We start from the raw sequence: 15,399 nt of genomic DNA on the forward strand, positions 1-15,399 counted from the left end.
GAGCATTCAATAGGAAAGTGGCAATGTCCATTCTACCATCTTATGGCTTTACCACCTATATAGACCAGGCCCCAGAAGGAGGCCTTCTCTATGCCCCCAAGCCATCTTAACACGTGTTGCTATTCTTAAGAGTTTTCTCATCCAATCCCCAAAGATTGCAATGAGACTTGGGGAGGATACCACTTCTGAGATAGGTTTTCACACTGAGGTCAAGTCTAGACATGACCACTTTCTCAAAGTGTCTATATATGCACACCTTTAGGAATGAAGATTGCTGCCAAAGGCTAAGCCTTTGCCCTTGATTTTTCACACCATTGCTTCCAATGAAAGAGAAAGCAAACCAAAAAAAATCTACATTTGAAGGAGAGTCATGCAAAAAAAGAAATACGAGTTCTTTAGAAATGGGAATCCTGAAAAAGATCTCTCACCTCCTGCATTATAAGGTGAGCAACTCACAATAAGCCTCTCTACCCCCCAAAGTGTATATATAGAGGAGACTGGAGAAAACCCAACTCATTTGAGTCACATTTACCAAAAAAGGAAAGAGAAGCCAGACATGATGTGTACCTTTCCATATTCTATTTTGGGGTTTTATTTCTTTCTTTTGGTAGAAATGGACTGGTGTGTGTTTTTTCTTCTTTTGCATAACAGTTATAACATTAACACTGCTAGTCTGGGTCTGTGACCCAAGGAAATGCTAGGCACTCTGGCAGATAAATAAATAACATCATTCAGAAAACAAGGAGACTTTTCTGGGCTGATTTTATTGGTGGTATTTTTTAAATGCACAAGTGAATTTACGAAGTCACCTCTTCACAATGAGCTTCATCCCCTCATTTGTTCATTGGTGTGTGCAAAAGTGAGGTGTCTGCTCTCCGTTTTCAAAACTGTAGTTATGCCAATAAAACCATGAATGTTTAATTTGCACATTCAACTAGTGACATAGAAGCAGAAACAGCTCCTTTGCACACAAACTGGCTGGTTAAAAATCCCACCTTAGTACACATAGCATAACTATGCATGAGTGAAAGCTACAGAACTCCCAGTGCATGTACACAAACTTGGTTTACACCTTTTTGGAAATCTGAGCCATAGCATCCTTGCATGGGTTCCTTCTAACCTGCAGAAAGGTGTTAAAAAATTCAAACGTAACTCCTTTGCACTAGCAAAAACTCTCAACCCGGAAACATTTCTATCACTGCAAAGGGGAAAGAACAGCAATGACTGGATTTTAATCGTGACCAGAGCTGAATGATACATACAAAACATATGATACTGTGCATTAATGATGTATAAATACTGTAGAATCTGAATTCAGGCTTTAAGGGACTTAAGGGCAGGAGGCGGAACTCGCCACCCCCATTTTAGCACGTTCTCTGATCCCAGGTCATGGTTTGAAGGCACATGACAGGGCAATTATTTATTTATTTATTTATTATTGCATTTATACCCCGCCTTTTTTCCTCTTGCAAGGAACCCAAGGCGGCTTACGTTATCCTCCTCCTCTCCATTTTATCCTCACAACAACCCTGTGAGGTGGGTTGGGCTAAGAGTGTGTGACTGGCCCAAAGTCACCCAGTGAGCTTCCATGGCCGAGTGGGGACTAGAACCCGGATCTCCCAGCTCCCAGTCCAACACTCTTGCCACTACACCACACTGGCTCACTGGCAACTTTGCTGAAGCTTAGCAGGTATGGGTCTAAAGAGCTCCAGCTCTGACCGTGCTTTATGAAATCAAAAATTGGGTTGCATGGTGGAGTAAGAACTAGAAAGAAAGAGTTTGTTTCCCATTCTTTCTACCAGAGATCTTGCTTCCAGGGAATATGCTTTTCTCCACAAATCAAGATCTTTAAAGATGATCACACTCATCTTCCTGTCTAGACAACATAGACCACTCTTCCAGAAGGAAAAAGTAATACATATAAATGAATTCACAGGACCTACCGATTTGCTCTGCCTCCTTTTGATAAATTAAGCTTACAGAGTAAATCATATACTGACTCAATAGTATGATGTTCCAGGAGTCTGGGGGGGCAGGAGGATACAATGCCAGAAAACTGATACATATCTAATGCTTCAGCTTTAAAAACACACTTACTTGGAATAAGTCACACTAAAATTAATGGGGCTTATGCCTGAGTAACTACAGTCAGGACTGGGCTAATGGAGTCTACTACTTTCTAGGTCACTCTATTCTGTGGGTATTAGGGTTCAAGACAGTGGAAGAAGATAATGGGCAAACTGGAGATAATTTAGGTATTAATAGAGATGCAATAGACCTGGAGATGAAAGACCAGTTATTGGGACCTAGGCAGGTTTGACCAGAAAACAAATGAGCACAGGTCACACTAGCAATATCCGAATGTTTACAAGATTGGTATAAGCAGAAAACTAACATAGCGGGATGAAAACATTAGGATTTCCTATGTCACTGAGAGGGCTAAGTCTAAGTCAGAGGACCATTTGCCAAGTGGTAACTTACCACAGCATGCATATAACTATTTAGCTGGCCGGCTATCTGTGTGGTCTGTTTCAGCACGGTTCTGCTCGGAGTTTGAGGCTTTCCATGCACAAGGTCCAAGGTTCAAAACTTTCTTTAACTTGTGCTGGGAAGTAGGGTGCCATGGTTGGCACCTCTCAAAATTTGAAGGAGGATATAGGTTGGTGATAGAGGACATGCTTTGCATGTAGAAGGTCCCAGATTCAATCCTTGGCATCTTCAGCTAAAATGTTTCTAGGTGGCAAAGCTGGGAACTACCCCACTCTGCCTCAGACTTTAGTGTTGAACCTCTTTCAGCCTGAGGGCCATATTCCATTGCAGAGAAGCTCTCGAGGGCTACACTCCAGTGATGGGTGGGGCTGAAGGCAAAACAGGGCAGGGCCAAAATGCCAAAAGTACCAGCATATTTTAGCTAAAAGCTCTTATTGCCAACTAAGCTTTAGGAGCTAAAGCTAACTAAGCTTTAGGAGAGGAGGAAATGCCCCAAAAGCTAGGAAGCCACCAAACGATTGATGGACAGCAAAAAGGAGAGTGGCCATCTGAGAAAACCCAGAGGGCTGGACTGGGGGTCCAAAAGGGTTACATTTGGCTCATAGGCCTAATGTTGTAGAGAGCCATCACGAGTCAAAGTAGAGATTCCCAGGTTAAATTAGAGCTGTGCGCAAATGGCCTCTCAAAATTCTCCAGCCAGTTGCAGGCAGAGAAATTGGGGGGGGGGGAGGGGTTCACCAAATTTCTCCTAGGGGAGGAGAAATTCATCAATAGTTTCTCACAGACAGGGCTCACTATTGGCAGGAGTTGTCACACAGGTCCTTTATTTTTTTCCTAAATGTTTTTGGGTTATTGCACTGCTTCTATAGGTGGCAACAGCATCAACTGTGTTGAGCCTTGCACTTTTTTGAGGCAGAATTTTGCATTTCTTTTGGTGGCGTTTTTGCACTTACCTAATCACTGCGAGGTGGCTGAGGGTGCTGCGGTGTGTTTGCTCTGCAGCCTCCCAGGCCACCTGCACTTCCTGAACTGAAAAAGCCCCATGGGAAGAATTGTCTCATGATGTCTTCCTCATGCTGGCTTTAACTGAAGTGTGGGAAGCCGAGGAGGCTACAGGCCACCACAGAGATTATTGTACAATGACAGACAGGACACTCATGCACACTCCTCAGCCACCTCACAAGTAAGGAAAGCCCAAGAACCCCAAACCCAACCCATGAGAATTTCTCCAAAATTTCTCCTCCTTTGGATTTCTTTTCGAAAGCAATTTCTTTTCTATCACATTGAATGAGAACGGTCCCCTCGCAAAAAATGTGGGAGAAATTTTCAGCACAGCACTAGGTCTGACCTTGTATATGGCAATATTGTATGTTTATGTCATCTTGCCAAGTGATGAGGAAAACATCTCACCACATTTTCTACAGCACCTGATCAGAAACTCACCCCTTGGCAGGACAAGATACAAGCAGGTTACCAAGTAGTTATATATACACCATGGTAAGTTAGGACTTGTTAAAATCTATAGTCATCTGGGGTGTGTGCACATACTTTTTGATGTGGTTACTCCTGAAGACCTTCCCTATTACATTTGGTCTATTTCATTGCTTTTGATAGCTTGAGTTCTTTACCGCATTCAGAGCTTACCTAGTCACTTCTTCATGGAAACTATCGTATTTCCGAGAGAAGTCTTTTTAGGATCTCTCCAAATGGGGCACGCATGTGTGTGGTCAGCTTTTTTCAATAATCCTGTGGTGATTCTCAGAGACCCATTCATCAACCTTTGGTTAAAGAATAATAATAGGAAAACAGAACCCCCGTGTCTACTGTTAAAGGCAAATATAAAGCTCAGTGAGAAATCGCTTCCTCCTACCTCTTCCCTTTTCCTGCTGCACACAAGGAGATAAGAAAACACTTGAAACATTTTCTCCCTCTGGTGTCAAAGGAATGGCTTAGGATTGCAACTCATGACTAGCATCAACTCATATTATTACTATTTTTTCATCAGTATTCTTTTCAGCATACAGAAGTATTTGCCATTTTTATATCATGTATCCTATGAGAAGACTAGTCCACTTTGTGTTACAGAGCAGGGATTTTTGTGTCTTCCACATCCAAACCCAGAAATTCTACCTGTCATTGCACCCACAGTGCTTCTAACAGGGGATATAACATGTTTTCCTAAAAACAGCATGGCCCTTCAGATATATAGGCATAAAACTAGTGAACTAGAAAGTCCTTGGAGCAAAACAGTGTAAATTCTGTGCTGAAGAATTTCTGAATGCAAAATAATTGTATAACTTAAATGAAATACAAGCATCTATATTTATTGCAAAAAAAAACCCCACAAAACCCACCCATTATTCTGCATCCAAGCATCAGATTTTCAAAGAATTTGGATTCCTGAGGTGGTGGGGTGGAGTTGGAGTGTCTCAAAGCATGTTGATGGAAATAAAGGACCAGTCTGCATGACTCCACTGAACATGTATTTTCTTTTTAATGTTCAAAATAATATCTGAGAGGGTGGGTGCCCAAACAATATTATTGTACACTCCCTTTGAATCCATTTGGATAAAGGACAGCTGAAAAATCTAAGAAATGAAAAAATTAAACTAAGTCTGGTGCGTGGGGAGGAGGATGAATCGTTTTCCCCACACATGAAAACTATGTTGTCCTAGTGACACCTCCAAGCTGCTATCTTTTCCAAGAGGAAAACTGCCATTACACCAGAATAGCAGCAGGGGGGAGGACATTTTCCCTGGGACTGCAGCATGGGGGCGGGGGTCAATTCCCTGCCCCCATGTGCCAAAGTCCTGATCAGCCCCCCTGCAGCTTTTATTTTGAAAGGGTTTTTAAAATACATTTTAAATGTATTCATGCATTTAACGTCATCTTTAGTTTGGCTCTAAGTTACACTCGTTGTTTGGCAGCCATAGGGAATTGGGCGGGCTGCTAAGAGTGCATCCTTGAGCAAAAAGCCTTATTCTGTCCTTCCTACATGCAAAGCTCTCATAAAAGTCTGTAGTCACACTTTGATGCTTTTCTCCAGAATCATGAGGACTAGAAACTTGCTTTATTGATGACTAAAAAGAAAAAGAGAGAAAAAGGAAACAGGTAGGTCAGAATGTTATTTTCCACACTAGGTTTCACCTAACACATAGTGAACTGCCAAATATGTGAAATTCACACAGTCCAGAATTTGTGATAGGGATGTACGAAAGTCACTTACCTTTTCGAAGGGTGACATTCGCGGTGGGGGAGAGGCACTCCATTCCTCCCCCTGAAATTCTCTCTGGCCGGCTCCGCTCCGCGGAAATTCCGCAGAGCCACCGGCTGGGGCCGCCCGCAGCTGGACATCCAGCCGCTGGGCAGCCTGCAGGGACACAAATGGTGGCTGCCGTAGCTGCCTCCATTTGTGTCCTTGTATTTTGCCGTGATAGGCTACGTAAATATTTAGCCTATCACGGAAAAAAACAACAATACAGCGAGCAGCGGCTACGGCGGCTGCCATTTGCGTTCCTTTTTTTTTGTCGTGATAGGTTACGTAAATATTTACTTAGACTATTACGGCCAAAAAAAAAAGGAACGCAAATGGCGGCCACTACGCCATTTGCGCCCCTCTCTTTTGCCGTAATAGCCTATGTAAATATTTACGTAGGCTATCACGGCCAAAAAAAAGGGAACGCAAATGGCGGCCGCCGTAGCCACTGCCATTTGCATTCCCTTTTTTTTGCTGTGGCTACATAAATACTTACGCAGCCTATCACGGCTTCCGCAGGGACGCAAATGGCATCCCTGCGTTAGCCGTGATAGGCTACGTAAGTATTTCTGTAGCCTATCACAGCTATAGTGATGAAGCGAATGGCAGCTGCGGACGCGGCCACCATTCGCAAGTCAGCGCGAACGGCAGCAGGTAGGTGTCCCATTTTGCGTGCCTTTCGCGGGGCGGGGAGGTCTTCATTCCACCACAGATTTCGGGGGGCCGAATGCACTAGCATTTGGCCTCACCGAGATCCATGGCAGAATTCTCTGACATCCCTAATTTGTGATAACATTTCTCTGAAGAAATATTGCTTTGTGATACCGACAGTCCAACCCTGTGTTTGTACCAACGGTTCTGATCTACTGCAGTAATTCAGTAAACAGTAAACGCTTGCACTTATAAGGCACATATAATGTAGAGTTACAGAGGGAAGCCTGCAGTGGTAAAAAAATAAACTCTCCGACTTGAAACCACAAGAGAACAGCCAGTTACTACCTTATTTCTTACTGGAGAGAAAAATGAAAAGACAAGTGAAGGTTATTATTAAGTGTCCTTGTGTGTGTTTTGTTCACAAAACAAGCTAAAAAAAGTGAGGATATGGAAATCAATAGGGCTTACACATGAGGAAACATGGCTAGAACAGGGCAAATGAAAAGGTGTTACTAGTGCTAAGCAAAAGTTCAGGCATGAAAGGAGGCAAGGCATAGTTTGGTGCGATCTGTTGCGGGGGGGGGGGAATAGTCTTTTCTAATTGTTGCCACTTCCTTCTTCTTGTTCTTTTAATATACAAACACTGATGCACATTATTCTGCACCAGACTGCTGAGGCCTGTGCGGGCAATGTGATAACAGCATACAATCCTCATATTAAGGAGATAAGTGTTTTGTAGACAGTCTGACTCTAAGGGTCTAACTGCATACACATATATGTAACCAACAACAACAACCCAAAAACATATGCAACCCCAAAAACACCAGCTACTGTTATTAAGGGAAAGCAGTTTTGGAAAGGGGTTGTTCTCAAAGGAGACATTTTACCTGTGGGCAGTATCCAGCAGTGTCATTCTGCAAACTCAAATAGAGTTAGTGGAGCTCTTTCTGCTGAGCAAGCAGTTGCCCATTACACTTGCACAAGCGGTTGTGCTAGAACTGAAGTTACAGTTGCGCAAGCAGTTGCGCATTATGCTTATGTAGCCCGTCGTGCAACCTGTTGCGCATAGCTCTTGTGCAACCCATTGTGCAACTGGTTGCACAACCAGTCGCACAAGAGTTATGCACAACGGGCTGCACAAGAGGTATGTGCAATGGGTTGCACAACAGGTTCCACAAGCATAATGCACAGCCACTTGCACAACTGTGCTTGAACAAGCATAACTTTGGTTGGATTCTTCTCTTGCACATAGTTCAGAACCGAGTTTCTGCTAGCGCAACATCATTTGCGTAATGGAATGACACCGTTAGATATTGCCCTGTGTGTGTGTGTGTGTGTGCGCGTGTGCGCGCATGCACGCTTAACCCTTTCCCTGCCTGCCACTTTCCCACTGCAACTCTTATTTCACACTAGCAGGGATCCAGACATGTGTTTCCTTGCAAACAAGCATCTAGAACCCTGAGAATAAAAAAAGTAGTTAGCATTTTGACTGGGATGGCCTTGTAGTCCAAAACATCTGGGGGGCACCAGGTTGCCTACACCTGGCCCTAGGCAGTAGACCAGCCTTCCCCAACATGGTGGCCTCCAGATGTTTTGGACTTCAGCTCTAATACAGCCCCAGCCAGCATGGCCAATCGGCAGGAAAACACCCAGGGCGGCACCTGGTTGGGGAAGACTACATCCCACTAGTGCTAAAAGGGTATGATTGGTTGCCTATTTGGGTCTGAGCTCAATTTGAAGTGCTGGTGCTCATCTTTAAAGCCCTGGATAGCTTGAGACTTGATGAAGGGCTTCTTCCCATATCATCCTGCTTGCAGTATAAGGGCACCTACCCAGGTTCTCCTCCAAGTCCCTCTTCTATCAGAGGAAAGGCTTATGTCTATTGGAGAGAGGGCCTTTTGAGCAGTGGCACCCCAACTGCAGAGCACATTCCCCAGGGAGGCTTGCAAGGCGCCACTGTCATTCGCTTTAGGTGCCAGGTGAAAATATTTTTGTTTTCCCATGCATTTTAAGCACCTTATGCGCTGTTGAAGTGAATTTTTTAATCTGTTCCTCATTATTAAACTTTTGCATTTTTGATCCAGCTGTTGTAGTTTAATGCTTCCAAACCACCCTGGAATCCATCTCAAGGAAGGGTGGTATGTAAAATGTTTTAAAGAAATAAATTGCAGCAGAAAAGTGGTGGCTAGGGAAAGGGTTAAGCACCCCTTCTCCCCACCCACTCCTGACTACTTCCCCCTGAAAATCACATGACCCAAACTTGCTTTTCTGCAATAAAAACACCCGGAGCGGGGTATTATATTCAGATTATGTAACATGAAGTAAGCGTTATTTTGCTCAATGAGATTTGAATCAGTGGAACATTTTGAGGAACATGCATTTTGCAAAGAAAGCACCCACACACATTTTATGTTAGTATAGTAATACTAATATTATTTAGTGCTTAAGAGTGTTCAAGCTACTTCACATATATTTTCTTAGTAAGCCCTTCAACGTGTCTGTTAACATACCCATAGGAAGATGACAAGCAGAGCATGATGGAGGTAACGTCCCTCCTACTTGCCTTCCAACATCTGGTAAGCAAAGGTGTGTTCATCTGCCTCTGAACACACAGTTCTATTTTCAGCTATCACAAATGTGTGAAAGAGCCCCAGATCATGTCAATATATGAAAATTTCCTTAATCCTATACCCACTTATCTAGGAATAAGCCCCATTGAGACTTAGCGTTGAGTACACATGTATAGGATTGTGCTGTCAGATAACTTATTTTGAGTGCAGAATTCAAAGTATAAATTGCAAAGTTAACAATTCTCTTTGTTTTTCTCTGCTCCTTTCTGGGCTTTCTAATTCAGACAATTAGGCTTAATTGGAGCCAGGATCAGGTACTACCCTAGCACATCTACATCAACGTTATAAAAACAGGTGCTTTGGGGCATGTGCAGAGTATTTTACTGCTGAGTAATTTCACAGTTCAATTCCAGTTTTCTGAGCTGAGAGCCCATCCCTTTTTACAAACTTTTAAAATAATTGCTGGTAGAATTTGACAAGGAGTTTACGAAGAGGCAAAGGATGTGTGTGCCACATCCTCTCTGAACTGGGTGGCTGTGCCAACCTGGAGGGGAAAAAAGCTTCATGTCAACATCAGCCTTTGTCCTCAACACAGAGGCAGTTGTTGCTATTCTCAGCCCTCGAACAAGATGTTAAACACACAAAAGCCCATGTCCTTGTTGAATTCATCTTGTCCTGCCAGAGGCTCCAACTTTAACAGACAGACAATTGTTCTGGTGTTCCAGAAGTACCCTACGAGCGCACGCTCCTCGATGAAGTGTGCCAAACTCCTGAGACCAAGCATGCAAAGAGGAGGAAGTGGCATCAGAGAGCAAAACCACAAGATAAAGCCGGGGAGGATATGAGATCCACTGCTGTGCAGCTTCCCTTCACTCAAAGTCAACTCTCAGGCAAAAAAAGGAAACTTAAAAAAAAATTATAAGCAAAGTCATATTTCAAAACTTCATTCAATATAGCAGGCATTTCCTTCCTAAAACTCTTTCTTGAATAATGTCAGGGATGGGGAAAATGTACTCCAATATGTACACACAACATAGAATTTATTAACAGATTTGATTCAATTTGTGTAGGGCTCAACAGAACCTAAGCTTCTGTCTCCCAATTGAGGGGTTAAGCAATCATAGCAAGATCAGGGAGATTGTGCGATGGTCAACTGCTTCTGCTGTGAATGGTCACTATGTTTATCTTGTGTAGATTTTAGCTTTACATAAGGCCTTTCCATGCGTTATATATGTGTAGGGCTATTCCATGTAGATGGTGAAGCGGGGCCATTCTCTGGGCCCTGCCCCTTCAATAATTACAAGTTTGGCATGGCTAGCTGCAAAGGGGAGCCTATGACTCGTGGTAGAGTGTGGGTTATTTGCTAAAGCGTGGGTTAGCGTGGTGTCTAAACCCAGAACGTTTTCTGCAGGGTAGTTTGTTAACCATGAAATGTGGGTTATTTTTCTCAAACAAGCCACCTTGAGAACGCATGGTTTGTTGTTGGGTTGTTCACGGTGGTTAACAAGCCATATTGCATGGTTATCAAGCCACCCTGTGGAAAATGTCCTGGGTGGAAAATGTTTTCCACCCTGAAGAAAATGCTAACCTACAGTTCAACAAACAACCCACTGTTCAACAGCAACCCACACTCAACCACTGAGTGTGGGTTAGCGTGTTGTGTGAACAGTTCCAGAGTGTGAGTAGCTGAACCCACGTGGGTGCTCCACACAGTCAGAAATACCAAATGTGTGGAAGCCCCAATCACACACACACAGATCAAAGATAACAAGGGGATTCCTCTCTGCGCCTCCTCTCCAAGCCTCTGGTAGCCTCCAGGCCAGGAATGGGGCTTAGGGAAGGGAGCGGATGGGGCCCACAGAGGGAGTCCAAGCCTTCACAGGCTGAATGGGGAATCCTCTGCGGACCACATTAGGGTCAAGGGCTGGACTTTCCCACCCATGACATACAGCATAGGTGCTTTTTTGCAGACATCCATGCTAAACGTTCAGGGCTGTTTGGTGGGCGATGCTGGGGGCAGATCCTGTAGCACCGGCCTGCTCCACCTTCTACACAGGACCACTCTACACAGATGTAACATGTATAAGGAGCTGTAAAAAGGTCACAAACTGTACCTCTTGCATTTTGTGGCCTTTGGAGCCACTCTTTACATTACACACACACACACACACACACACTAGCCCTATTTAAGCAATCACCCTCATCTCATGAGGGAAAGGAGGAGGCCAGGCTCACTGGCCCCACTCCATTCACCGAATCCCTGGCCCTGCCATTTTCCATGTGTAGGATGGGGAAGATCTGAAATGGTGAGCCTGCTCTACACGTGCACCCCACACACATGATTTAGAACCCAGGTTCTAAATCACGGGAAGGCAACATGGTGCCCACGGGCACCAGTGCAACCCCAGGCACTTTCTTTGGCACCCACAAAGGTGCCCTATCCCTCACCTGTCTTCTTTTAAATTAATGCATTTTCGTGCCTGCAGCTGGAATAGCTGTGAAAGAGGTCTGTGTTGTTGCTGAAAACTATGGGTTCAATGGAGTTATGTAGCACGCTGGGGCTGAGACGCCACTGTGGCCTTGTACTCAGTCTTTTGGGCAGGTTACATGTTCTTTGCCATGCCTTCCATGGCAGCCATTTTATAAATCCTGCACAGAGCCTACACCCATCAGACCTTCCCCATCCAAAACATGGAAGACAGTAAAGATACGAAAGAGGAAGTGAGGCCAGCAAGCACCTCCCCACCTTCCCCACGACGCAATTCTAATTGTGTGAGAGGTAAAATCACTGAATAGGGCTTATGTGTTTGTATGCATGTGTATATCTGCCAACTGAGCATAAGACATCATGCATCTGATGAAGTGGGCTTGAGTCCAGGAAAGTGCATGCCACAATCAAGTTTTTAAGGTTACCTACAAGACTCTGGGGGGTTTTGTTGCATCAGACTAATGTAGCAACCACTTTAAAGACTTGGAAGTTGTTACAAAGGATGTTTGTGTCCCCCATGGAACTGAAGAAGTATCTCAAGAATAATAACTTCTATACACACACACACACACACACACACACACAGAGAGAGAGCGCTTTCTAGCCCTAATGGGTTATCCGCCCAGAAAATGTTTGTTATTGTGTGGATTAAAAGAACCATAAATAAATAAATAAAAATTTGGTGGTTTGGCTGATAAATATATCCACAAGCTTCTTATACATTCTGATTCTATGATCTCCAAAGCCATCTCACAATTCTGAGGCTAAGAATCCAATGTCACGAAAGGCACTGTGTAACAGGCTTATGGAAAAACTGCAAGCAGGAGTTACAAGTGTAAAAAGACAGGAGAGAGAGAGAGAGAGAGAGAGGTCACCCTAGCACCTGGGATACATTAGAGGTGCAACCATGGATGGTGATAAAGCTACCTGAGGTATATAAATCAAGGGTGGGCAACTTCGGGGCATCTGGGGGACATTTTTGCCTCCTAGACACCCCCCCCTCGCGCGGATGAGCAGCACTTCTTCCCCCCTGGTGCTGAAAAACTAAAATAATAATAATTTTTAAAATGGCATCCGGAACAGCTATGGAGCGTCATAATGGTCAAAATTAGCTTGTTTACAAGCTAATGTTGAGTTGACCCTTTTGGTGCTCTGCGGTAGCTACAGAGCACTAAAAGGCTCAAAAAGGGGGTCAAAATGGCCACTCCAGACACCATTTTTTAATGTTTCGCCATTTGGGGGGGCGGAGGGGTGGGTCACATGTTGCCCACCCCTGATATAAATGGTTCATATGAATGAAACTACACTTGCCAAGGATTTAGAGAGGAACTATTCCCCATAGAGGGTGGCTCTACCTTCCTTTGATAGGGAAATAAATTGCATTAATGGGCTGAATACTGCCATCTGGATTTACTGCAACAAGATCCTAAGCCTGATCACCCTTCTGCTACAGTAGAAGCAAGAATTACAAGTGAGCAATCAACATTACAGTTCTGCTTTTTATACAAGTTTAGCTGTTGTGCTTTCCTCTAAAGAAAGAATCCCGGGGACTGCAATGCTGCCAGGGTGTCAAGAATTCTCTTACAGATGCATCACAAACAATCCCACCCACTTATGCCTTCTGAACATGGGATGGGATGACATGGAACAACACAAAGCTATACACAGGACCTTGGATAGCACCAGCCTGGAACTGGTGGTTGTGTTGGCCGTTACTGGATCACAACATACATCAGCAGAATGCAGAACCCGCAAGGGCACGGACGTTCTGTCTGCAGCTGGCAGGTTTCCTTACAGAACCCTTACTATGCTCAGAGGTCAAATTTTGATTCTGCCATAATTTAAGATTAGAGCTGAACTGGAATTCTCCCATTGAAGTTTGCCTGAATGTGCACACCTGCAATTAAAAACAGAGAATTCACCTCATCCTTCGATACTCTAAGGCAGAGGTGGGAATCTGTAGCCCCACAGGTGTTGCTTGACTACAACTCCCAACATCCCTGACCACTGGCCATGCTGGTTGGGGCTGATAGGAGCTGGAGTCCAATAACAGGTTGCCCTCTCCTGCAACTTAAAGATATCTCACTGCTTTCATGACCTCAGTCCAACTTGCAAAAAGTATTCTTGCTCCAGCCTCATTCACCTTTCCCCCTATGGATTCATGAACCCATTAACCTGTGCTCCTATCACTTTACAACTACATCAACTTTATAGCAGGCTATCAAATGCCTCATTGAACTAAGTGCCGACTCTGTGTGAAATGCTTCAGCTGACCTCCTCCTCTCCCCTTATCTCACTTGCCAATGAAAAGATTTCCTACTGGCGTCACATAAAGAAGATATTGCAAAAAGTGGCGACACTGTGATTGAAAACTACCCAGGTGACAGCTTGATTTAGAGCAGCAGCAAGCCCTGCAAAAGGCAAGGCATATCCAGGTTGCTTTAGTCAGCATCACCCCAACAAAATTATTCCAGCCAATGCAAATTACTAAAATGCAAGACGGGGGGCTCTTCCGGTGTATTTTCTGAGTCATGTGAATAACACCTGAAATGAAATTTTGCACAAATTCAACATTCTGTTAAATTTCAACATTCTGTTGAATTTCAACATTCTGTTGAAATTCAAAACTCTTCAAATTTCATTTGGAGAGACAACTTAAATCAGCCTTCCCTAACCTGATGCCTTCCGGATGTGTTGGACTGCCATAATTCCCAGCCAATCAATGACCACAGTGGCTGGGAATTAAGCGAGTTGCAGTCCAACACGTCTGGAGTGCACCAGGTTGGGGGAGACTGACTTAAGATGTGTTTTTTTTAATTTATTTTTTAAGCAAAGAAGTTATCTGTTAAAACTTGTCAATTTGTTTTACATCAATAATATTTCACTTCAATTTCCCAAGCTAAATATTTTTACACCTTCTTGTTTTCTGTGGCCCCAAAAGCATGCTCCCCCTACAATAGCCTTTTCTTTTTATTTGTTAAAGGATTATAAAAGGACCTTATTTATGCCCAAACATGATGGCATCTCTTGATGTCAGGAATTTAAAATGGCATAAACAACAAGAGCATGGCTGTTCTACCGACAAGGGCCATGTGCCATGGTTCCCAGAAAGCCTAAAGTGTAACTTAAGCTTTATGGTGACATTGTTCTGCCCCTGTTTTCCAAACAAGGTGGCACTACATTAGATTAGCAAGGGACATCGAACTTTTAAGATCCTCCACAGCTCATCTACACCAAGAAAATACCTTACCTGGACCACAGGGTGCCCCCCTGTCGGTGCTTTGACTGCCCCTCGGCTTCCTTCTGTCTCATAATGGGCACGGTGGTGGGGTTTTGGCTGCACTTCTATCCGTAGTTCATAAGAGCCAGAATGACTGGAGAGTGGCCACTCAAGCGGTGGGAGGGACTGCACAGGAATGCTAGGCAGAGGGGTCAAAAGTAAGTTTGAACATCATTATGAAATGCAGATTCGTTAAAAACAAAAACCACCAAGAATAGGGTCTACTTTTTCCATTAAAACAAATGGCAAACTTTTTCTCCATTTCTCAGTGTACTAAAAAAATGGGGTCATTCCACTGATTGGCAGGAGATTCAGAACAGATGAAAGGAAGTACTTAGAATCATAGAATCATAGGGTTGGAAGGGCCCTACAAGACCATCGAGTCCAACCTCCTGCTCAATGCAGGAAGCCTGATTCCCAGGCGGTCCCCCATCCAAGTACTAACCAGGGCTGACCCTGCTTAGCTTCTGAGATCAGACGAGATCAGGCGCATCCAGCCCTTCTTGATACAACACATAATTCCATTTATGGAATGCGCTTACATGTGATTGGATGATGACCACCAGCTCAGATGCCTTTGTGGGGGACTGGAGAAATTCACGGAGGATCAATGACTATTCATCATGATCACTAGATGGAACCTCCAGCTTTAGAGTCAATA

General features: G+C 44.0%; 1 protein-coding gene across 2 annotated transcripts in view; it reads right to left on the reverse strand.

The window, feature by feature from the left end:
• The window catches only part of NFATC2 (nuclear factor of activated T cells 2), a 165,273-nt gene that overhangs the window by 127,313 nt on the left and 22,561 nt on the right, over nucleotides 1-15,399 (reverse strand). For both annotated transcript variants that reach the window (XM_084854161.1, XM_084854162.1), the window contains exon 3: nucleotides 14,709-14,877. In XM_084854161.1, coding sequence (XP_084710287.1) covers nucleotides 14,709-14,877 — 169 coding nt within the window. The remainder of the gene's footprint in view (nucleotides 1-14,708; nucleotides 14,878-15,399) is intronic.

The sequence above is a fragment of the Heloderma suspectum genome, chromosome 4 (genome assembly GCF_057233095.1).
Source record: "Heloderma suspectum isolate Gila_16-S chromosome 4, 16-S_ref, whole genome shotgun sequence".
Classification (NCBI taxonomy): domain Eukaryota; kingdom Metazoa; phylum Chordata; class Lepidosauria; order Squamata; family Helodermatidae; genus Heloderma; species Heloderma suspectum.